General features: G+C 40.6%; 2 protein-coding genes across 5 annotated transcripts in view; one reads left to right on the top strand and one right to left on the bottom strand.

The window, feature by feature from the left end:
- Positions 1 to 727: 727 nt before the first annotated feature.
- On the bottom strand, positions 728 to 14,363 carry sltm (SAFB-like, transcription modulator). The gene is made up of 20 exons (XM_068574244.1): positions 14,200 to 14,363; positions 12,881 to 12,968; positions 12,729 to 12,784; positions 10,516 to 10,543; positions 8,528 to 9,278; positions 7,897 to 7,940; positions 7,664 to 7,776; positions 7,394 to 7,543; positions 6,305 to 6,417; positions 6,083 to 6,222; positions 5,903 to 5,994; positions 5,705 to 5,761; positions 5,444 to 5,589; positions 5,174 to 5,354; positions 4,761 to 4,885; positions 3,835 to 4,008; positions 2,652 to 2,960; positions 2,406 to 2,547; positions 1,512 to 1,651; positions 728 to 1,428 (listed from the first exon to the last, which is right to left on the bottom strand). The coding sequence occupies exons 1-20, from the start codon at positions 14,332 to 14,334 to the stop codon at positions 1,317 to 1,319; spliced, it is 3,096 nt and encodes a 1,031-aa protein (XP_068430345.1). The 5' UTR covers positions 14,335 to 14,363; the 3' UTR covers positions 728 to 1,316.
- A 1,873-nt stretch (positions 14,364 to 16,236) lies between these two features.
- The window catches only part of rnf111 (ring finger protein 111), a 24,909-nt gene continuing 18,808 nt past the window's right edge, over positions 16,237 to 22,337 (top strand). For 2 of the 4 annotated variants that reach the window (XM_068574129.1, XM_068573868.1), the window contains exons 1-3: positions 16,237 to 16,311; positions 16,649 to 16,710; positions 19,503 to 20,459. In XM_068574129.1, coding sequence (XP_068430230.1) covers positions 19,586 to 20,459 — 874 coding nt within the window. In that variant the 5' untranslated portion in view covers positions 16,237 to 16,311; positions 16,649 to 16,710; positions 19,503 to 19,585. Of the gene's footprint in view, positions 16,711 to 19,502; positions 20,460 to 22,337 lie in introns of all 4 variants that reach the window. The other 2 variants (XM_068574043.1, XM_068573953.1) reach the window with 2 other exon arrangements.

Raw genomic sequence — 22,337 nt, 5'->3', positions numbered from 1 at the left:
TGTCGTTTCTAATGATCTCTCATAACTTTAACACCCTTATGTGTGATCAAATAAATCCTTCAAGAAATGTATTAAGCATACACTTCAGTTTCAACGATTGGGTCGGGTTCAACAAATCACATCGGAACATTTTTACCACAGATTAATCTGGCCTTGACTGGAGGAGAGACAATAAGGCTACTACAACAATCAGTAAATATTCTGTTTATCAGTTTTCTTTAATTTAAACAAGCTTTATCAACCATTTCTGACAGGTGTGTAGGTAAATTATTTGTGAGAACCCATTCAGTGCAGTCCTGGATTTGTTGGTCAAACTATAAAAATAACAAATTCTTTAACAGTTTCTAAATTAAATGTAAGCGTTCAACTGAAACGAGTGAAAAAGCAATATGGAGCTTAAAAGGTGATGTCAGTTGTGACTAAACTGTTAACCTTTTGTCTTAATCACCATACAGATTTCATGCTGCGTGCTTAAACTTTCTGCGAGCTGTCAGAGCTGTTCCCGCTTACATCACAAGGTTATATTTTGTACATGGTGGGCTCCAACAGGTGATTTACAAAATCATATCCTCTTCTAAATCATTGAGTGAAAAAAAACAAACCATCAGAAGTTGACATTTGGCCGATGGAATTGAATTTGGGGAATACTTGGAATAAAGATAAGCAAATCTAATTAAGTGCAAAAGTCCTTTTAGCAACTCCAACACCACTGAATGCTCTACAGTAACAGATTTGAATGTCAAATTTTATTTCAGACAGACAAGCCTCAACTCATGGTCTAAGGAGTTTTATGCTACAATGCAGGCTAGATTACAGTTTGACATGGTTTAATCAAATCCAACTACTTTTTACAAAAACAGGACATCTACAAAGAATGACTTCAAAAAAAAAAAATACTCCTGTCATCTGTTTCCTCACAGAGAAAAAATCCAAATGAGTAAATGATCCCTGACATTCAATGCACTCTATTAAACACAGAACTACTGAGTGGGAAACTATGCTATTGGACATATAAATACAACACTCAGAGGAGACATTTATAACATCATTTGAGAACTTGTTACAAAGACTTAGTGCTGTACAATATCTTCCCAAATGTTAAGTCAAATGTATGCACAGTTGTTTTTCAACGGTAACAGCAGAACTGTCAGGAAAACTCTACATCAAGTTAAACACTTTGTCTATACAAAATAAAACAGTGTTATCACCCTTATGGTTACAAATATGCCACATATTACAGCCGATATTCTAAAAATAAGAGTTCGGAAAAGTCTTTAAATTTGCAGGTGCTTGAAAGTGGCAGAATTTGGATGCAGCTAAAACTGCCGCGGCGCTCCTTTGAAGGGCTTGAATCCACCCACGTTGCCACCACTGGGTATGGAGTTGTTGGTGATCTGTACAATACGGTTCATTCCAGAAGAAGAGTGACTGCACAAAAGAAAACCAGCACAAATGTAAGACTGATGAGAAAAGGGGTCATACTATTCAGTCAAACTGTAAGTTTGACATACCTCGAAGGAGCCATCATGCTCCCCCGGCTGTCTCCCATTCTGCGATTATCACTGAAGCTTGATCCGCCGTGCCACTCCTTCCTCAGTCCCTGATCCCTGCTGTGACGCTCCACCACGACCTGGCGGCCAGAGCTGAATGGCTGCAGAGACAGAAGATTGGCATTAAACTAAAATTAGGTAAAAACGTGTATAGATGTGACTCCATTAATACGACTGAACCACCATTTTATCGATAAACATTAGTACACTTAATTATGTGAGCCTTTGCATAATGAGGCACAAAGTGCTGCCTCTGATACAAAGTGGGGGATAAGTTAACATGTTACGTCGCTGCTGAGACAGACGGCCACAGAGAGCAGAAAGGCCACAGCAGGATGAAGAGTGCCTTGGGCTCAGCAACTTCCCACAGGTCGTTTCAGGCTTGGATGTGTTTATTTGTACTTTAGAACATAACCACAGATAACTATGTTTTATTCTTCCGAGACATTGATTTGTTCTCTATTTATTTACTCTAGCTTAGTTTATTGACTACTGTATTGCCTTTAGACAAACCCTGTATTGCATTTATTACAAAGAAACAAAGTTTAACTATCAAGTAAATAATTTGATTTGGCCGCAAAATAGTTACTCAAAAGTAGATCAAGACCTCCTCCTGTTTCTAAAGCAATATGGCCTTTTGTATTATCCCTAAGAGGTGTAAATAGTGTTTCAAAATCAGTAAACTATTTGTGACATGTGACCACATGTGCCAAGTCACAAAAATTCAGACGTGCATGACCAAGTGCCACAACCACTTGCAGACGCGCAGGCCGTGACAAACATTTCTGGCGCACGCCTTTCTCCGGCTTTACTATAGCTAGTATAAACGAAGTTTTAGTCTGAAGTTAGGCTGACCTGATTACTCATCCCCATGGGTCTCCCTCCATCGCGATCATTAAAGCTGCTCCTTCCACGGTTGGCCGAGGTGCCTCCTCTGAGTACTGGGCCTGACCGCTCTGCACGCATCCGCATGGGTCCTCTGGTCATCCCAGCGTTACTGCAGGTGAGAGATTTATTAAAAATGAATTAGCATTTACTGTTATGGGGTGGGGAGGAGCGACAGCCTACTGATGATTATTATTCACTTATAATATTTTTCACCGTATATCTCCCTTGTTGGAGTTCATGCCACCATCGCTCTTCCATGCATGCCCTCCATCCCTGGGTGAGCGGTTGTGCGACATGCCAGGCATCGTCGCTCTGGCTCCCATAGGGCGATCATGCATGGGCACAGGCCGCCTCTCATCTCTGTCCCGGCGGTCAGTGTCCCGGAGATCAGCGCGAGGAGGAGGTGGCTCAGTTCTACGGACCGTTTCAAAGCTCTTAGGGTAGCGCTCAAAGCCAGAGCTCTCTCTGTGAGGAGCAGGCCGACTCTTCTTTGCCTCTGGCTCACCATCGAACCTGTTACGTCTTGCAACAACAGACCAAAATGGGATTAATTATGTCACTAATAAACTTTGGTTACCGCCTCATGGTTACAAATATGTCTAGCCAAAATGTAATCACGTAATTATTAAATCCGAATTGACATTTTTCTTAAGTTATAGCCAAAAACATGTTTTGTGAGTTCAAAAGGGATGTTTTACCAATTCCCATCAGGTCAACCCTCAGTGCAAGTGGACATTTGAGCTAAATTTAAAAAAAATCCCCTCCAGGCACTGAGGTATTGCATTCAAGAGATTATTCATGAACACTATGAGGGAATTTATTTAAATATTGTACAAACATATATAGGGGTTGTCAAGATACCAAAATTATGACTTTGATACAATACCTGCAATAAATATCATGATACCTAATACTTAAGATACCGGAATTTGATACAATATCACACATACGATACTGGTATATTTATCTATAATGGTAAATAAAACATCTGTATGGTTCCCTTTTTTAGTAGCTTGTTCCTGCCCAGCTTTTTGAACAGTTAACACGACTCCTTAAGCGCCGCCTCATTGCAGGCAATGCATGACAGGGAGCTGAAAGGTAACTGCACTCTGATCACACGTTAATTTAATAAAGTATCGATACTAAAATATGCAAAATCGTTTTTGGTCATAACTCGATAATCTATATGCTAATTGTGTCAGGATGAAATGAGATGACATTTTGGACAAACAAGGATGTAAAGAGTACATGACTATTTGGCAACTTGAGGCAGTAAATCTAGTTTTTAGGTCACACATACGTGTTCTACCTACTGTGACATGTCAACATATCTTCTCATGACTAATATTGTTGCCACAATTGACTACTTCAATTCCAATAGTTTGGTGACTGGTACCTGTCATACGTGTTGGGCTGCTCGGCAGCGCCCTCTGGAAAGCGACCCCGCTCCCTGGGAGTGAAGTTTGAGAAGCGGTTCTGCTGTCGGTTATAGTTTGAGCCCTGGTTCAAACGGGCATCAGACTCAGACTGCATCTTCTTGTTGCCATTCCAATATGATTCGTCTCTCCGGCTGAAACATTAAATACAACATACCTCATTTAAAGCATATCTACTGCCTCTATACAAGGGTCGTGACACCATTCTCTACTCAGTGGTTTTTCCACGATATCTTTACAAACAGGGTTCATACACATTTTGACCAATGGATTTCCTTGACTTTAAACCAAATTTCCATAAAAAAACATTTTGTGAAATCTCGGTGTGTACAAGAACTGAGAAAATGTTGTATTTAAACTAACAATGAGAATTCCAAAGCATACAGTATAACTTAAATGACACAAATAAATAAGAGACAATAGTTTGATTAAAAGAATAAACATTTCTACAGATGCCTGTATGTATGCCTGCTTATATTTTGAGCTTTTTTTTAATCAATTATTTCAAAAGTCAGCGTAAATGAACGTCATGAACATAACAAATTTCCATGACTTTTCCAAGCCTGAAATAACCATTTGAAAATGCCATGACTTTTCCAGGTTTTCCATGACTGTAAGAACCCCGTACAAAGCAAATTGTTGTTTGCTGCTTTTTTGAAGACATTGTATAGAGAACCTTTAACCACAACGGGTTTGCTTGAAAAGGGCTATGTGTTTAAATGTGTCGTAGTAAAACCTCCATCACTACCATTGAGCAGCAAAACAAAGCCACGAGGCTGCAATACACGGGAAGCACTACAATGTTCTCTCCATAGGAAACAACTTGGGTCATAGTTACACCACCAATAAACTACTGAGGGAAAAAACGTTTGAATTGTGTATATACCCATGTTCCACGTCACGGCCCCGTTTGAGGTTGTTTCTCTTTTCTTGCTCATAACGGAGTTGCTCTTGCTGCCTGCGCAGCTCCTCACGTTCACGTGCCATACGTTCTGCTTCTTTACGTCGCTCCTGAAAGAGGTAATAGAATTGCACCATTTAAAATTACTGAGGAACCTGAATATCATTATATAATTACAAGCAGTGGAAATACATACATTTTAGTCCGATTTGAATAGATTTTTAGAGAAAAACTAATTTACTCCTTGACATCTGGATAGATTTCATGCAAACTACGTGCCTGATGGATCATTAATGACCCATCGGGCACGTAGTTTGCTGGTTGTTGGTCTCTTGGCACCCGATTACCCAACTGCAGTCCCAATGACTCTGTTCAATACAACATGGCTGGCTCTCTACCTGCTCAATACGGATTCTCTCTCTCTCAAGCCTCTCCCTCTCCACGCGCTCCCTCTCCAGTTTTTGTCTTTCCATCTCAAGTCTCTGGCGCTCCCGGAGGAGGTTCTCCCGTTCTTCACGCTCCCGTAACAGACGGACGCACTCGCGCTCTCTGCGTTCTTGTTCGGCAATTTCACGCCGCCTGAAAGCCAAAAATAAATAAAATGAAATCACTACTCTTAGAACTTTAAGACAATGAAAAACCAACAACAGTGAGCATTAGCAGACTACCTGCGCAACTCTACGGCTCTACGAGCGCGGTCAATACGAGCCACCCGTTCACGCATCCTTTGCTCCTTCATCTTTTCGAAAGGCAGGATGTCATTGTCTTCCCCCTTGTTCATAAAAGGTCGCTGTTTGAATCTCATCATCTCTAACTGAAGAGGGAAAATAGAAATTAAAGTTTTTATTAAATGCTAGAAAAGGTCCAGCATGTTAAAAGACAGCTATCCTAACTAATTATACTAAGCTGCATGATTGAGAGTTTTGTACCTCTTCAGGAGGAATCAACCATTTTGGCCTTCTTTGAATATTCATGTTGACGAAGGGCTGAAAAAGGAAAACAAAAAAAGTAGCAGCGTTTCATTATTACAGTCTTAAATATTAAAAATACTTTTGTCTGTCTAACATTGTCTGGTCTCAAATTCAAAATATGCTTTAAATGTCATTTAATACAAACAAAAGTCTTACTTTATCAAAATACCGTCCCCTTTTAAAAGGTCTCATTTTGCCAAAATTAGAGTCCCCTTTGGCATGATGTAAAATGACTGGGCTCTTTATCCCTAGAAAAAAAAAGGTTTGAATTAATAGTCAGAGAAGACAGATATCTACTTCCATATACTCCAAATCAGAAGCGTGAATAAAACCTACGTCCATGCTTTTTGTCATCTTTCTTCAAAGAATCTTGCCCCGAGTTGGATGAAACAGACTCTGTTTTTTTGGACAAATCTTTGTCTTTTTCTGAGAGTTTATCCAATTTCTTATCCTCTTTTTTGTAAGATTGCTGTGCTCTAAACACAAAGAGAACCAAATGATAAATGTGCTTTCAAATTTAACATAGAAGTAACTTTTTTTGTTTTTCCTGTTACCCACTTGTTGGCCAGTTTTATACCCGTAGAACTGCGCTTATCACTTGATTTGGAAGAACTTGCTTTGTCCTCAGCATCCTTCTTTGAGCCTTCCTTTTTGAAGGGATCACTTTTGGCCTGAAAAACAGCAGCAGTAAAATACAAATGACACAGGGCCACATTTTCCTTTAAAGGAAAAAAGATTGCATTAGACCTGCGACTAATACTAAACTCAAACTGTGGGGCGCGGAGGGATTTGGGGGAATTGCCGATTCTTCATTAATCCCACAGTGGAGAAATTATGCTCTGCATTTTACCCATCCTTAGTATAGGGAGCAGTGTGCTGCTTTGAAGCATTGGGGCTGCAGGGTATTTTTCAAGGACACTTTAACATGCAACTATGGGGAGAGCAGGGATTGAATCGGATACCTTGTGGTTTTAGGACAAACACTCTCCCCATGCACATGTTAACTTTACATTAGTACAAAAATACAAAAGTACATGGTCATAAAACGTGGCGAAATGCCTGTACTTTCACGGCAAGGTTGCGCATGCCCGACTTGCCGATTCTTGGCATTTTGCTAAAAAACCTCCATGAAGTCTTCTCTGCTGTTGCGTCTCTCAAAACAGAATATAGATCTGAGCTTAACCTTGAGCATGAATTGAGAGCGGCCGTAATAAATCTACAACGCTGTTTCAAAAAAAAAGAAAAAAAAGTTGAGGAAAGCAGCTACTAATACTGATAAGTGATGGCTCGATAACGTCATTGTTATCATCTTGAAAAGATATTTAGTGCAAAACAGGTTATTTGCAGCCACTATAGGTCATTTTTTTAAGTCAAATATTAAGTATTTTGTGCACATATAGAAGTTATATCTTTATTTGCATTGTTCTAGTTTTTATCTGATGGAGCAATCTGGTTTACTTAAAAGGGATTTCATGTTTCTTTATTCTATTATTTTAAATAGCACAGATAGAGGAGATACAAAAAGGTTTAAAAAAAAAAAGTTTTCTTCCTCCAAAGTGGGGCGCGACAGAAAAGGTTTGAGAACCACTGCATTAGACCCGTCGGGCATAAAAAATATTTTGACTTGACATGTGCTTTCTCACTTACCCTTTCAACATATATCTGCTGTCCGTGGAGCTCTGTACAGTCAAGGTGGGAGACGCACCGTGTCACTTCTGTACTGGAAGACATCGTCACCAAGCCATAACACTTTGAACCAGGACTGCGAGCATTTGTAACCACCTTGGCACTCAAAACCTGTTGGTAACACATTTCAACATTTTCCTATGACACGAGACATATAGTAAAAGTAGTAGTTTCAGATTTATTCAAAATAAGAAAAAAATAATAATTCTCAAAAAACTGCACGTTAATTACCTTTCCATATTTGCCAAACAGGTTCTTTAGGACAGCTGCTTTGGTGTTTGAAGACAGACCGCTCACCCATATGTTACGGGAAGAGCTGCTGTTGCCGCTACTGCTGACGACTCCTGATAAAAATGTTTTCCAAAACACATTCAGCAGTCATTGGGAATGAAAAATATTGCATCAAGTTGAATTAAATTAGTTTGGGTTTTGTATTTCTAACACCACATGGACATAATTCTTACCCTTTTCATCTTTGGCAGCTTTTCCATCTCTGTCTCTTGAAGAGCTACAAAGCAAATGTGGTAACGACAAAAAAAAAGAAAATGAGTGACTGTAAATATAACCAGATGTAAAGTGATAGGCATACATCTACCGGAATAAAAACACCATATTTTATTCTGTTCCCAAAAAAAATCCTGTGGGCAAGGCGTGGCTCTGAAACAATGTCTCAAAGGCTTCATTGCTTTTCCAGTGGTGAGATGGGTCAGGTTGACAGCCAATTTATTCCCTGGACCAATGAAATCTTCGGAGGTTTGTTCAACTTCACAGTGAATCATTTGACCAAAAAAAAAAAAAAAAAAAAAAAGGAAAAAATACTGCCATCACGGATACTAAAGCTCTTTTACAATGCCTTTTGTAGAAACTGGAAATGGCTTTAAAATTGCTGCAAAGGTCAAAGTAACAAAATAAGGTGTTTTCTCAGCTGCTGGTTAATATAAAAAATTAACCAACTTCAGAAAAATAAATCAGTAGTAATTGGCAGGATTAGGTACACCAGTGAACATTTCCCATATGGCAAAAAAATCTTGAGGCTACCCACAATGTTGCGTTCTTAGTGAGCTGGACTTGAATAACTGACATAGAAAGACAAACCTCTTTGCTTGACCTGATGGCCCAGTAGCGCAGGGGCCTTTCTTCCCAGAATCCTTTTCTTTGTCTCCCATTTCAGCTTTCTTCAGGACCTCTCTGGCGTCTTTCTTCGTGACATCACTTCTGGACCCATCATCTTTCTTACCATCTCTGTGGCCCTCGGTCTCTTCCACCGTCATGTCATCATCTGGGACCGTCTCAGCAGAGGCCCCTGGCTCATCATTGCCCTTCTCGGCCTCTGGATCTGGAAGTTTCACATGTTTACCTGTTTCCAGGAGATCATCACCATCAACATCTAGGGTGATGGCATCTTCATTTGGGATTGAGACGGATAGGTGATCATCCTCAGCTTCTTTAGAGGAATTCATGGTTTCAGCATCCATCTCAGCCAGTCTGGTCTCCAGGCCTGGCTCAGCCTCCCCATCCAGCTCTGGGTCGGCGTCTTCATCTTCCATCTCTGGGTCGGCTGTGTCATCGTCATCATCCACTTCTGGCTCGTCGTCGTCGTCGTTGTCGTCGTCATCATCATCATCCACCTCTGGGTCGGCCTCAGACTCAGCATCCACCTCTGCCTCGGACTCAGCATCAATCTCTGGCTCAGGCTCAGAATCTGTCTCAGCTGCCACAGCTTCTGACTCTGGTTCTGGTTCAGCCTCAGCAAGTGCCTCAGCCTCAGCCTCAGGCTGAGCAAGGCTGTCCTCACAGGGTGCAGGCTTAGACTTTTCACGAGTACCATCATCTGTATCAGTTACATCTGAGGGATTTAACAAGGATAAACATGGCAAAACACATTTTTTAGCATCGACATGTCGCACGTTACTTGACCTAAAAAGTAGAATAGAAAGCACATTTAGTGTTAATGGTCATCGAGGGTGTAGAGACCACAGGAAGACACAAAACACATTCTTCACTGAAAACGGGGGATGATTCAGTTGTCTTCATTTCTTGATACACGTTAAGTATTCGAGTCATACTTCATAATAAACGTGTAATTCCAGATGCTTCCTACAATGTGAGACAGTCGTCCAGGAAGCAATATTGTGAGGAAAGTTCAAATCATCTGTTCATCCTTAAGGTTTTCTTCCATTGTGCAAAATACATCCCCAGCTGATCAGTCCATGTAAAGTAATTTAAATATCTTCCAATATTTCTTCAATAATCAATGTTGGTGTCTTATCGGTAGGTTTTTAAAGCACTCTGAAAAAGTATCTTTCATCATCAAAATGTGTCTCATCAACTGTGCCCAACAGTGTAGAAAAGTATGTCCCTTTGGTCGCAACAGTCTGTCCTTCCAGTCCCAGGCCATGGTGTATGTCACATCTCTTCACTGCACACATCGGGCTGCAGTCAGCTGGCTGGAACATGGTAAATTTTGATGGCTGTTTCTTGCAATGTATGAAGTCTCTTGACCTTCCAGTTGTCTTCTGACTCGAGGCTTCAGCATCTTGACAAAGCGGCGGAGTCTAGTGGTCCTTGAGCTACCAAAATCCCAGCTTCATTCTCAGGTCATCTCACCTGACACAACCTGTAATAAGGTGTCTGATTCCCGAGGTGAGGGTAGCGAAGTATTCAGACCTGCCAATTGCACTTGTCCTTTGTCTGTCCACCACTTTCGTCAATTAAAATGTCAACATGAAAGTGCAATGATCCTTGAGTTCTTTGAATTGTTGCCATTTACAATTCATTGGACAGAATAAAATGTCAGCTTGTTTGTGAACCATGTATTTTTGTATCCCTGGGGAATGTGGGAAGTTGAACGCCATAGGCAATGGAAACACACAAACAAGCAGAATTGGTCTCGAAGCATATCCATGATGCTGTTTTTTTAGCACACTGTGACCTATATAGTGCAGTACCTAGCATAAGCATTAATTACCACGAGATGTTGGTTATGCATTCTACTAGGAGGTCTTGTCGTCACAAATGCAAGCTGTAAAGACGTAACAACCTAATTAGCGTTGGAAATTAGCACGCCAGCATGTTATACATACCTTTTTCAGATTCATATTCTTCAGTTTCCTAGAAGAATAAAAAACACTGACGTAAGCTCACAACTATTTAGTTACAGGACCCCCCCCTTTAAAAAGGTTAACAGACTTTCCTAAGTAAAAATTGTATTTCCAAACGCTAACCACACCCAAACAGTGTGAATTGAGTCTATAGTTTTGCATTCAGTGAGTGTTGAATATATCTAAGCATGTTCAGTATTAGAAGTATAGATAGATAGATAGATAGATAAAGTATCTAATTTCCCCTAAAGTATACATATATCTATTTATTAGGGCTGGGCGAAGTTGAAGAAGTTTAACTGATTAATCGCATGATTTCTGCGATTAATCTAGGGCTGCAACAACGAATCAATAAATTCAATGAAAATTGATTATTAAAAAAGTTGTCAACGAATTTCATTGTCGATTCGTTGTGTCGCGCGATTATTATGCCACTCGCAGGGATGTTTGAGTATAAAAGTTAAGTTGAGCGCAGCAGAAGTTCCAGGAGGTTCTAATGCGGCCCGTTGGATCCTCTCGTATGTCATTGCGTGTTCGCATTGCTTGCTAGAATAGCTTAGCAGCTTGCGGCTAATCGTTGTCGTTAGCTCGCTAGCTTGTCATTCATTCCTCATGTTTGAGCCGGGCTGTTGGGTTAGATAACGTCTTGTTGAAACCGTGTTTCTTCTATTTTAAATACCACGGGGGCTTCAAGAGAAGCAATGTGTAAATATCTCCTCGTGCAGAACGACGAACTGCGTTCAACAGTCCGGGATGATGAGGCTTCATGACATGCAGAGGGAGTGTTGCTTGGATTTGTGGTTCGATATCTAATTAATAACTTATTTTTAGGTAAAGTGCAGTCCGTAAGTTATCCCTTGTGCGTCTGTGAGTGTGTGTGTGTATAAACGTCTGAGTGTGTGTGTATGAGCGTCTGTGAGTGCGTGTGTGTGTAGGAGATTGTGTGTGTGTGTGTCTGTCTGTAAGTGTGTACAGATCAAATTCTGACGTTCAAACAAATCCTGTTAAGTTTTTTGATTTGTATATCCTTTTTTGTAAATTTTTATTGTTAAGATTGTTTGCACTGTGAATTTGCACTGTCAGTTCTGTTTTTGTAATAAAAGGCTGCCAATTTGAGAGAAAAAAAGGTTTTATACAATTAATTGAAAAAAATAATCAACCGATTATTCAATTAAAATAATTGTTAGTTGCAGTGCTAAATTGATCGCATTATGTGATTAATCGCAATCTGCGCCAAATTCAATAATGAAGTAAAAACTAGTGTATTGCGTGCTTTTATTTTTAAAGTAATGTTATCAGAACAATATAACAGTCCCTCTCGGAGCAACTGTAAGTTAACATACATACATATATAGTATATGAATCGGTTTTCATTTTCTGAACAAGTACCAGACAAAAAAAAGTGAGGGTCCTAGTTAGGGACAAGCCACTCCTTCTTTTGTCCTTGTTCAACCAGCAGTTTATTCACTCCATACAAAAAGCAATGAGTGCTTTTCATGTTTTTCAGTTTAGTTCAGTTCAGTTTTTCTTCCTCAGTGAGAAAAGTCCAGCGTGTGTTGGCTTGAACAAGTGCACTGAACATCTTCTGACGTGTGGAAAGTTCTCCTCTTTGAGAGAAGAGTAAAGATCCAGAAGAGATACTGACTTAAAGTGCTCTCCCATAGTGGATCAGACCGTGGGGTCAGGAGCTTTGTGCATGCACGATTAATTTGCCTGTGAGCACTTTGTGAGGTGGAGCAGCTCGTGGCAACACCCGCTGCTTGTTGAGAACAGAAACTACATAACAATACAAGCTTTCACGTTAGGCTCAAGTCGGCAAGTCGTCACGTCAACGCTGCCTGTCGGTGAGGCTGCGGAAGAGTGCGTGTGCACTGACATAACTCAACTTGAAAGTAAAAGTAGTGTTGTTGTATTGCATTTATGGTGTGCATTGTATTTTTATTTTTTGATTGACCTCACACGGGCTGGACTGAAAGCGCCGTAAGACAGCCAGGTCTGAACTACGCCGTCTGGTAGAGATTTAAAGTGCAGCACCTGTGTGCTGCAGTGATAAGCCCCTCCCAATGAAAAAAAAAATGCAGTTAACGCATTATTAAATAATTAACACTGTTAGAGGATTGCCGGATCAACACTGCGTTAAACACGTGAATTTGCCCAGGCCTACTATTTATGCAACAGAAATATATTCTAGTCACCTTAGAGAGCACATCTTCCTCCCCCGTTGTGTCCGCATCAGAATCCACTTTTTTCCCTAATAGGTCAAATACATTTTAAGAAAATTAATAAATAAATCACAATGTGTTATTTTGCCACCTTATGCCATGGACTAAATCAAATACAAGATTACCTTTTGCTTTTCCACCTTTCCGATTTGATGCATCAGTTAAAGGTTGGATTTGGATATTTTCTGTGTCACCATCTTCATCCTCAAGAGCCTATAAACAGATATAATTTAAAAAAAAGAAACTATTTCAAATATTATTTACCCAAGACACAATATGTTTGTTCATTCTGGTTTTGTACATCACCAATTGTCTAGTCAATTGCAAACTCATCTGCCAGGAATACATAATAAACTGTGAGCTAGATATCATAAAAGATTTAGTTTTATAAAATTAATCCAAATTAATTTCAATCGTGGTCACGTTTTGCTTGTTTCTTCATTTCTCACATCAGTCTTGTAAATGGAAGTGATGACCAATAAAAAGAAAATGGCACCACTCAACATTGTATTGTATCTGCCTTCTACAGCAAAAGCTTGGACCACATTGATGTTTAAAAGTAAAACATGTGAGGTTATCTTTTGGATGGCTTTTGATAGTGAATATGACGTATCAGCATCCAAAGATACTATGGCTACATTTTCAAGTTTCAGTCTGTCATACCTGTGACCTACCATTGATGAAATTTAAACCAAAACAATCTAGAGTCAATGTGGGGGATTCGATACTAACAATCCAATGCCATAAACCACAACACTATTTACACTTCATTGGGAATTTTATAAAACTTCAAATTCAACTTAAAACATTTCGGTCAATTGCAATATTCAAAAAAAGTGTTCACTCGGCTAATCAAACAAATATGCAAAAAAATGCGTGTATTTTTTTAACCCCCAAAACACGTCTAAATTTCCAACGAAGCAAACATTGGCATCCCGTCATCAAGACTGTCCATTTCAATTAAAATATGTAATTGATAAATATGGAAAACATTTATTCCTACCCAGAATTAACAAAAACACACTCGTGATCACGCTCACAAATTATAAACGAAACACCAAGCTGCAGACGTTACCTCCACACAGTCAACAATTAGGTTAACTTAACGACACTTCAGCTTAACGGCTGCAGTCTATCGCGTGCAATCTGTTGATGTTAAAAGAGTTCAGCTTGACATCGTAGCGCTGAAGAGATCCACTCTGTTTGGACGACAGCCCACAGGGGGCTTTCGTGTCTGTTGTGCTCACTTAGCCCCTCACTTCACCGCTAACCTTACAGTATCATTACTCACAGGATCCATTCAAGCTTAATTCCCATTGTAGACACGAACTTATTATTGGCAGGAATCCGTTCACAACGTTAGCTAACGCTAGCTTTAGCAACTCTGCATTCCCCAGTTCGGGCACCTTTTCTCGGGCAGGTTGGCATATTTTTTTACAGTTACCTGTCTCAGTCTTGCGAGAAGGACGCTCTTTACACCAGAGGTGTCCAAATTCCTTCGTTTGAGCTCGGATTTGAGATCAACAACTCTTAAATCTGATATTTTCTTTGACTCCGTGGAAATGGCACCCGTCGCCATTTTACCTCCCCTACACCGAATCGTGCGCGAGCGCAGAACGGTTTCCCTGTTTCTTCTTCGTGTCTTCATTTTGGTCTTTTTAAAATGCCGCAACGACACCTTGTGTCCTGGGGATCAGTGAATGAACTGGCAAAATGAAAACCGACTACACTGTATTTCGAGGGGGGGGGGGGGGGGGGGGGTGAGTCTCCCCTCCGTTTAATTCAACCACACGTTCTTTCCCTAATTTTTTTTAATAATAAAACCAGGGAAAACCGTATTCTTGACGGAGAGCGTTGACTTTGGCAGCTCGTGTTCACCAAAGCTTCACAGGCAGGTGATTCAAATATTTTCAATACAATAGGCACAGCGGTGAGACACTTAAGAACCATTTTTAAAATGTAGACCTTGCTAATTATTATTTGGAATGTAATCTTTAGCAAATGTACAGTGACTTGCAATATATTCTCCTTAGAATCACCTCGTAAAGTAGTGCACTTAAATACTCAGCTGTTGATTTCACAGAGAATATATTCAGCTGCCTCTCTTGTTGGTCTCAAAAGACATATTGGCTCGCTCTCCACGAGACTGAATACTAAACTTGACCAGTCTCAGATAACCTACTTGAATCTACTCAAACAAACTATAATATTTTGAACTAAATGCAAGATCTTGCTTTGTGTTGATCATGTGCTGATCATGTGCTTTATAAATGTGTTCTTGTCCTTATTTTGTAGACTATTCATATTTAAGTTACTTCAACATATGTGTGTGTTGGCCTGCATTTAACTATAGACACAATTGCTTTGCTCTTATTCTATAATGTTTAGGGTATTTTATATATAACCAACCTTTGGTAGGCTTATTTGCTGAACTGAAAATTAATCTGTTCAGACTACATCTTGGCACATAAGAAAAGTGTTCTCTATCTTTTATTATCTCAAAATGTTGCATTTGAGTTGTGCAGATGAAGTTGAGAAGGGCCTATTTGCATTTTGTTTTAAATTGTACCCACATGGTTAGCTCATTTAAATCTTTAAATCATTAAAAGTGATGTATAATGTCCCATTTATCAGGCATATACAATTAGATATTGTGGGATGTCTGCCTTTCGTTTTCCTTATCACGTTTCCGTTTGGTTATTAGTATGGATACACATTTTATTTTATTTATTTGTGATCTTAGATTTAGGTTCAATCACTGGCTCGACTTTTGTCTCCACACATCAGACATATCCGCTAGTGGACGCGCCAGTGTTTGAAATCGAGGATTTGGGAGTAAGTAAAGCAATACGCATGCAAAACGCCTGAAGCCTCACAGCAAGAGGGGCCAGGGTTCGGATACTGGTCTGGCAGGTCCCTCTGTGTGGAGTTTGCATGTTCTCCCCGTGACAGCGTGGGTTCTCTCCGGGTTCTCCGGCTTCATCCCACAGCCCAAAGCCATGCAGGTTAGGTCAATTGGACTCTAAATTGTCCGTAGGTGTTTATGTGAGCGTGAATGGTTTTCTGTCTCTATGTCTGCCCTGTGATGGACTGGCGACTTTTCCAGGGTGTATCGTGCATTCGCCCCTTAACAGCTGGGATCGGCTCCAGCGCCCCGCGACCCTAATGAGGATAAGCGGTTTGGATGATGGATGAAATACATGCAAAACGATGATGCATTAATGTCTATTATCATCTGTACATGGGCGTACACTATAATTACACAGAGCTCCTCGTGCCCGAACGGTTTTGTCGACACGAAACCGGACGATGAGAGTGTGTCCTCTCCACATACATATTTTACATCTCCACGTCCATCTTCGAAAAGTAAAAAGGGATTAAATCAAGCTGTCGTAAAGTGTCGGAAAGTAGTTGACGGTTGTCCGCAATCTGGCGCTCCCGTGCGGCAGGCAGGAGAACGACTCTTGGATCCGGAGCCAGCGAGCAGACGACCTGCTGGGTAAACAAGAGTGGATGCATCGAGAGGCAGGAATGGCAACTTCGTCGAGGGCTAATAGTGAGACATTTCTATCTTGTCAGACAGAAACTCAAGCGAGGGACCGCACTACCTTTTAAGACCCCACAGGGTTAATTTGCGAGTCAAAATGACTGAGTTCAACCGGGTATTTGCTGAGTGAAGTGAACTAGCCTTTACGATAGCTTAGCTCGTAGCCATCCAGGGCCCATTGCCTTCGATTTTGCCTCTCGGCTCAGCTCGGGACTGTGTTGTCAGTTTCACAATCCCAGCCAATAACGTCCTCGGATCGCGATTTCTTTGTAGGCCTGCCTAGTTGTAGTTAAGAGTACCATTTCGACAAATGCTCGGTTTCATCGGTTGTCATTATTTCCCACAGGATTTAACATCAAATGTTACAAAAAGGACGGTGACACAGTGTAAAAAAGGACTTAGACCCAGGTACGTGCTGTCTTTGTTGTCTTCTGTCTGGATTAACTATGTGTCCGGCTAGGTGGCTAGCTGTCCACTTGGCTTTCTCTTGATTCATCGTCGTGATAATCTAAACACAGGTTACAAACACTGGATGTTTGTATTTTTAGTCGTTCTCCATTAGCACGAGTTATACTGGCCCCAGTCCATCCAGCAGCGTTTGTGGCACAGACAGACCGACAGCAGCCGAGCTTATTGTAATTGTTAAGCGTTGTCGACACAATGCTTAGCCTCTGTTTCAGACTCGATACTGTCGAGCTAAATAAATCTATGAAGCTCTGTTTTTGCTTGCCTAGTCAGAGAGGTTAGTGGTCGTTTCAGTCAAAAAACACAGTGTCGTCAGCAGTAGCTTAGCAGTCCTATCTCAGTCGTACATTTTCAATTGGTTTACTGTTGCCATTTCTGGTGCACCATACATTTTCTGCTACAAGTAGCTGCGATTTGATCACCTGATGGTTTCAGCAGTATTCTTTATTTGTTGTTAAATGGACTGCTTTATTATAAATGTGCCTTATTCAGCCTTGGTGCAGGGGGATTTGGTTCCCTTCAGGGCTGTCCTCTGAGGCCCCTGAATTCATGCATGTCATTGCGCAGCTTTCTCTGTGGCATCTGAAGGACTCTCACTTATCAGTGAGTTGTCTGTAAAAGCAGAACGAGCGTTGTGGCTTAATTTAAGAATCCTCAACCTCATCAGTCATATTTCACAGGTGTCGCAGCTTTCTGGTCCAGTGACATTATCAGTATTATTATTATTATTAATAGGAAATGAGTTGTGAGTGCATATTGAAAATGCATTGCTTGGTAATTTGTTTAGTCTATACCATAATATATAATTAATTGCCCCATGTAGCTACATCATAAACACCTACCTGTACAGCCTAATGCAGTACAAATACTCTGCACCAAACACTACCAGGAATGTTGTTGTGTAACATTTGTTTGCTGGTACTTTGACAGAGAGATAGGGACATTATAGAAGTCTTTGTTGCTCTGTCCTCTTAAAAAGTCTTTTTGAGTCTTGACTTTGCTAACAACTGCCCTACAGTAGAATCAAATGGCTTTAAATGGCTAAATGCAGTAGTTGGATGTTTACATTTTTATCATGGGTTTTTTGCTTATTTTGCTTAGACCAAGTTTGCACAATTACTTAGGAATGTTGACAGACCCTCCAAATTTCAATATTGTGCATACTGTTCAATGCAGATGAGACGAGCAATGCATGGCATTTATTTTCTTGAGTTGTGTTGCATTACTTGTACACATAGTCACATTGGGTTAATACAACATTTTCCTAAATCAGCTGCTGAAGTAGCTCTATGAATTAGTTTTCATCATATGAATAAGTGCAGCTGGCTTGTGCTGTGGGCAATCACCACGTGCAAATAGTGCATTTTCTTCACGCTGTCTCTAACATTATTAAAGCACAGTTGATCAGTAAACATCACTGCAGATGTGCAACATCTTTTGTGATTAATAACACACATCTGCAAAAGATATATCCCTCAACTTTTTGAGCATTCCCTGTAAAACCAATGACATGTTAAGTTTCTGCTTTGGAATTATTTACAGTCGTATTTATTGTTTGCAACAATGTGAACACTGTTTGTGTGTGTTTGTCTAAAAAATACACATCTTCATGCTGGTTTGGTATTGTGTCAAAGCATAACTTTATTAGCTTTATAAAGCCTGAACAATTACACATCCTTGGTGTATTGAACTGGGAACCGCGTACACAACAGGAGGTAACGTTCTTATTTCACTTTAATTTTAACACTGGAATTGATTCCTAACACGCATCATTATCACAATATCTTGTTCATAATAATAATTATTTCACCATTCAGGGGCAATGAGGTATGTGATATATTGCAAGAAATGATATATTTTACATCAATGTATTTGAAACTGACAAAGATTCCTAAACTATCACAGTTTTCTTAAAAGCAGCAATCAGTAATGTACAACATGTATTCATCACATTAAAAGGAGCCTTCAGGTTTATTGACAGTTGACTTTTGGCTGACAGGGTGTAGTAAGCCATGTGCCATATGAAAATACACATGGTGTTTTTTTGGCGTTGCTCTGGGAGACCTTACACTGCTGTGAAAATGTCTCCACTACCACATGCTTTAACAGTCTGTTTCTCTTGAAAGTTATTTGTAAGCGTACACTCAAATAAAGACAGAAATGTCACAAGTCAAGACATAAACATGAGATGGTAAATATTCCCTTTTCAAATCACATTTTCAGTTCTGTCGGATTGATAGTTTGGGTGAAATCAACAATAAGGCAAACACTTCAGCGTTGACTCAGCCATACTACATCTTTAATCAGCCACTTTGGGTCTCGCTCTAAATTTGTACAAACAAACTGTTGGTGAAGAATAGTTTTCGCTGGTTTGAACACCATGAAGTACTGTCATGGGCATATATATGTTTGTTTTCAAATCTGTGTGCTGTGGATATGCTCTGTTGTAATTGTTTTCTAAAGGGCAGATATTGAACAATCCAGTTAAGACAGTGAAAAGAGAACTACAATTATCATATATTATGAATCACGGAGAAAAAAAAATATGGATCTGAGCACAATTTTTAAGATAGATGACACTTTATTTTTCTGTCATAAGCTACTGCTGATCATGCCTCTCTTATGTGCTCCTACGGTGTTAATTCTGTCACTAACATGATGATCTGCTGTTTGGCAGTCGTGGAACACAGCGGCTTGTGCACCCGTAATCATTTACTTTCTTCCTTATTTTTCAGGTTTTTTGAGATGCAGCGGATAGACTCTTAGGAACGGATGCGAGTGCACTTGCTGTTTGCCCTTTGAGGACAGACCTGCCACCATGAAGAGTGAGGTGCAGTCAGAGGCCCCCAGCAGACAGGAGCATCTGAAGGAGCCACTGGTGAACCCAGAGCCTATGGAGGCAGCCAAGAGCTTCCCTAACAAGGAGGTGATTGGAAAGGCAGGCAGCGAATTTGAGACAATGTGTGAGTCCAGGCATCGGCCACTGAGGGACACAGAAACACACAGAGACTCAGAACGAACCCTTCCTGGTCGCAGAAAAAGAAAAGGCCAACAGGCAGGGCCATCAGACTGCTCACTGAAGGAGGGCCACATCAGTGAGAGTTCACTGGCCCCTCAGCGTCCCAGGGTAGAACTTATACAGCACCCCAGTGAGGACGAACATAATCTCGAGTCCTCTTTTAGTGACTGCGCTTCCTCCCCTTCCTCTAGCCTGCGATTTGGGGACTCGGACACTCTCAGCTCAGAGGAGGAGGGGGAAGCTGGAGCAACGGGGGGCCAACACAAGGCTCCTGCCCTGACAACAGGAGGCGCCGCTGGAGTTGGCCTGCACCCTGTTCTGGGTCGAACTCGGGGGAATCGCTCTCATAAGTGGGTGCGGTCTGAAGCTGAGCCAGTACTGTTGAAGCGTCCGTGTCTGAGCAGCCGGCGGCCCCTGCATAGGAAGCGCTTTGTGAAAACGGCTCCTGGACGGGGTCAGCGGACTCAGAAGCAAAAGGAGCGACTCTTGCTGCAGAGGAAGAAGCGTGAAGTGATTGCACGTAGGAAGTATGCTCTACTCCATAGCACCAGTAGTTCTAGCGAGGAGCTGAGTAGTGACTCTTCCTCCCCCTCTTCTACTGAAGCAGAAGATGAGCTGTATGTAGATGTCAGCAGCACTAGCAGCCAGCCCAACAGTGCTACGGTAGCCACAGGTAACCACGACTCTAGTACATTTGTTTCTTTATGCAAATTTTAATCTCTGTATTCTATTCAACATTTCTTGTTTTACGGCATCAGGTTTTGTTACATAGGCTGTATCCTATGGTTAAAAGAATTGAGGCTCCCACAGCATAATCCTGTGTGTTCGCAGCGTGATCACCGTAATGCTGTGGACTATACGAGACCAGACTATGCAGTTATGTGTTTGTAGGGTTGGCGTTAGTTACATATCATATCATATATCACGGTTATTAATAAACGGTTAATAAAATAAACTTTACATGATTTATACATTACATCACTGCCTTTTTTAACCTTCTATATTAGATGACATAGGTTTAATATCACCAGGCATAATGGTAACAGAGAAAGTCGCAGGTAAAAAAAAAGTACATTGCACTGAAACAGCAGAACAGAAATATGCTTGTGCTGGAGACAACAGCAATTGCAGCTGGACTTTTTCCATAAAAAAAATGTTTGTTAGTGTGTCTATCTAAATACCATGATACACATACATTGTCGTTTATCAATCTTTTATACCATAGACGTCCAGTTCCCTTCACTGAACATATATAGAAGAAGATGAGCGATCCTTATTAATGTATGTTTACTGAAGCTTAATCAAGAGTCTACAGCTTTTCGTTATGTGCCAGGTAATTTAATTCCGGCTCTCAACCAGAGAAAGGGAAGTCACCTTGTTTCCTGTCGTGAAAACATGCATAAACTAGATCTTGCTTTTTCCAATGGCAACCCACTGCTGCTGTAGTGTGTCCCATGTCTGTTTGAAAAAAAAAGAAGTAAGAAATTGTATTATAGCTTTTGACTTCAGTCTCCCATAAACATGATGAATGTAGGGACAAGTATATGACTTTAGTCTGTCTGTCTTTGTAATGGTTGCGGCACAGCTGATAAAGGAATAGTTACTCCCTTCTGCTTTTCATGGCCCCACACCTGGCAGTCTGTAATGGAAACTGCAGCCCTCAGTTACCTGTTGGAGCAATGAGTTTATGAGCTCCTAAATCTAAACCATAGCTTTCTGCTCTCATTCTCAGCAAAGTAAGACAGACAGACAAACAGAAGTCTGTATATCTTTTAAAAAGCTTCACCCTGGTTCATTGTTTTCCTCGCGTAGCTATTTAGCCTCAGCAATATTTCTGCTGCTGTGGCTCCGAAGGGACAATGGAAAGTTAGTTGTAGGGTGGGTGGCAGAAGGGAGAAAACTCAGGCACTGTTTGGTGACAGCCTTTGCATAGAAACAGCAGGTCTTACAGGGAAAACAAGTCATTTGTTTACAGCAGGGGAACACATGGAGGCAAGTGATGAAACCCATCTTCTAGATGTTCCGCAGGTGTGTTTTGTAGTAATTTAATCCTACTACACAAATCTGAGGATTTGTCACACAAAATGATTGACATTGCCAATTACAATTATTAATTACAAATTGTGTATTGTGAGTATATATTGTTCAGTCTGTTAAGTATATTGCTTGTCCTGTGACCAACAACTGATCAATTAGCTAGTTGGACTTCAGAGAGCTGCACCTTTTTTGATATTTTAGTTCCAGAGTTTGATATACAGACATCTCAGACGTCCAGTAGTTGTAGGTATTTTTACCTCACTAAACACTGCACACATTGCTTATAATTCTCTGCAAGCTGTGAGTAAGGTGTTGTTGTATGTGTAACCTCATGAAGGCTTCACCAGAGTGCCAGACTGCTAGTCTTTCAGAGGGTGCTAAGCAGCAATTCTCAAAAGACAATTGGAATAGAAATCACACTGGGGAATTATGGCAAGGCACTTACTGTTGTGCATAAATACACAGTATACTTTTCTGCAGCATAGAATTTATTTACTTTGTTAACCACACACGC

This window comes from Clinocottus analis, unplaced genomic scaffold (assembly GCF_023055335.1).
Source record: "Clinocottus analis isolate CAN_PGR_092001 unplaced genomic scaffold, fCliAna1.0.p SCAF_1, whole genome shotgun sequence".
In the NCBI taxonomy this organism is placed as follows: domain Eukaryota; kingdom Metazoa; phylum Chordata; class Actinopteri; order Perciformes; family Cottidae; genus Clinocottus; species Clinocottus analis.
The sequence above is the reverse complement of the archived record's forward strand: the minus strand, read 5'-3'. Positions and strand labels throughout refer to the sequence as shown.

Excerpts from the sequence above, each read along its gene's own strand:
- sltm (XM_068574244.1), bottom strand. The coding sequence starts at position 14,334 with ATGGCGACGGGTGCCATTTCCACGGAGTCAAAGAAAATATCAGATTTA. Across the intron at positions 5,590-5,704 it reads GGTTGATTCCTCCTGAAGAG|TTAGAGATGATGAGATTCAA; the intron begins GTACAAAACTCT and ends TTCCCTCTTCAG. Across the intron at positions 2,548-2,651 it reads TCCAACAAGGGAGATATACG|TAACGCTGGGATGACCAGAG; the intron begins GTGAAAAATATT and ends TCTCACCTGCAG.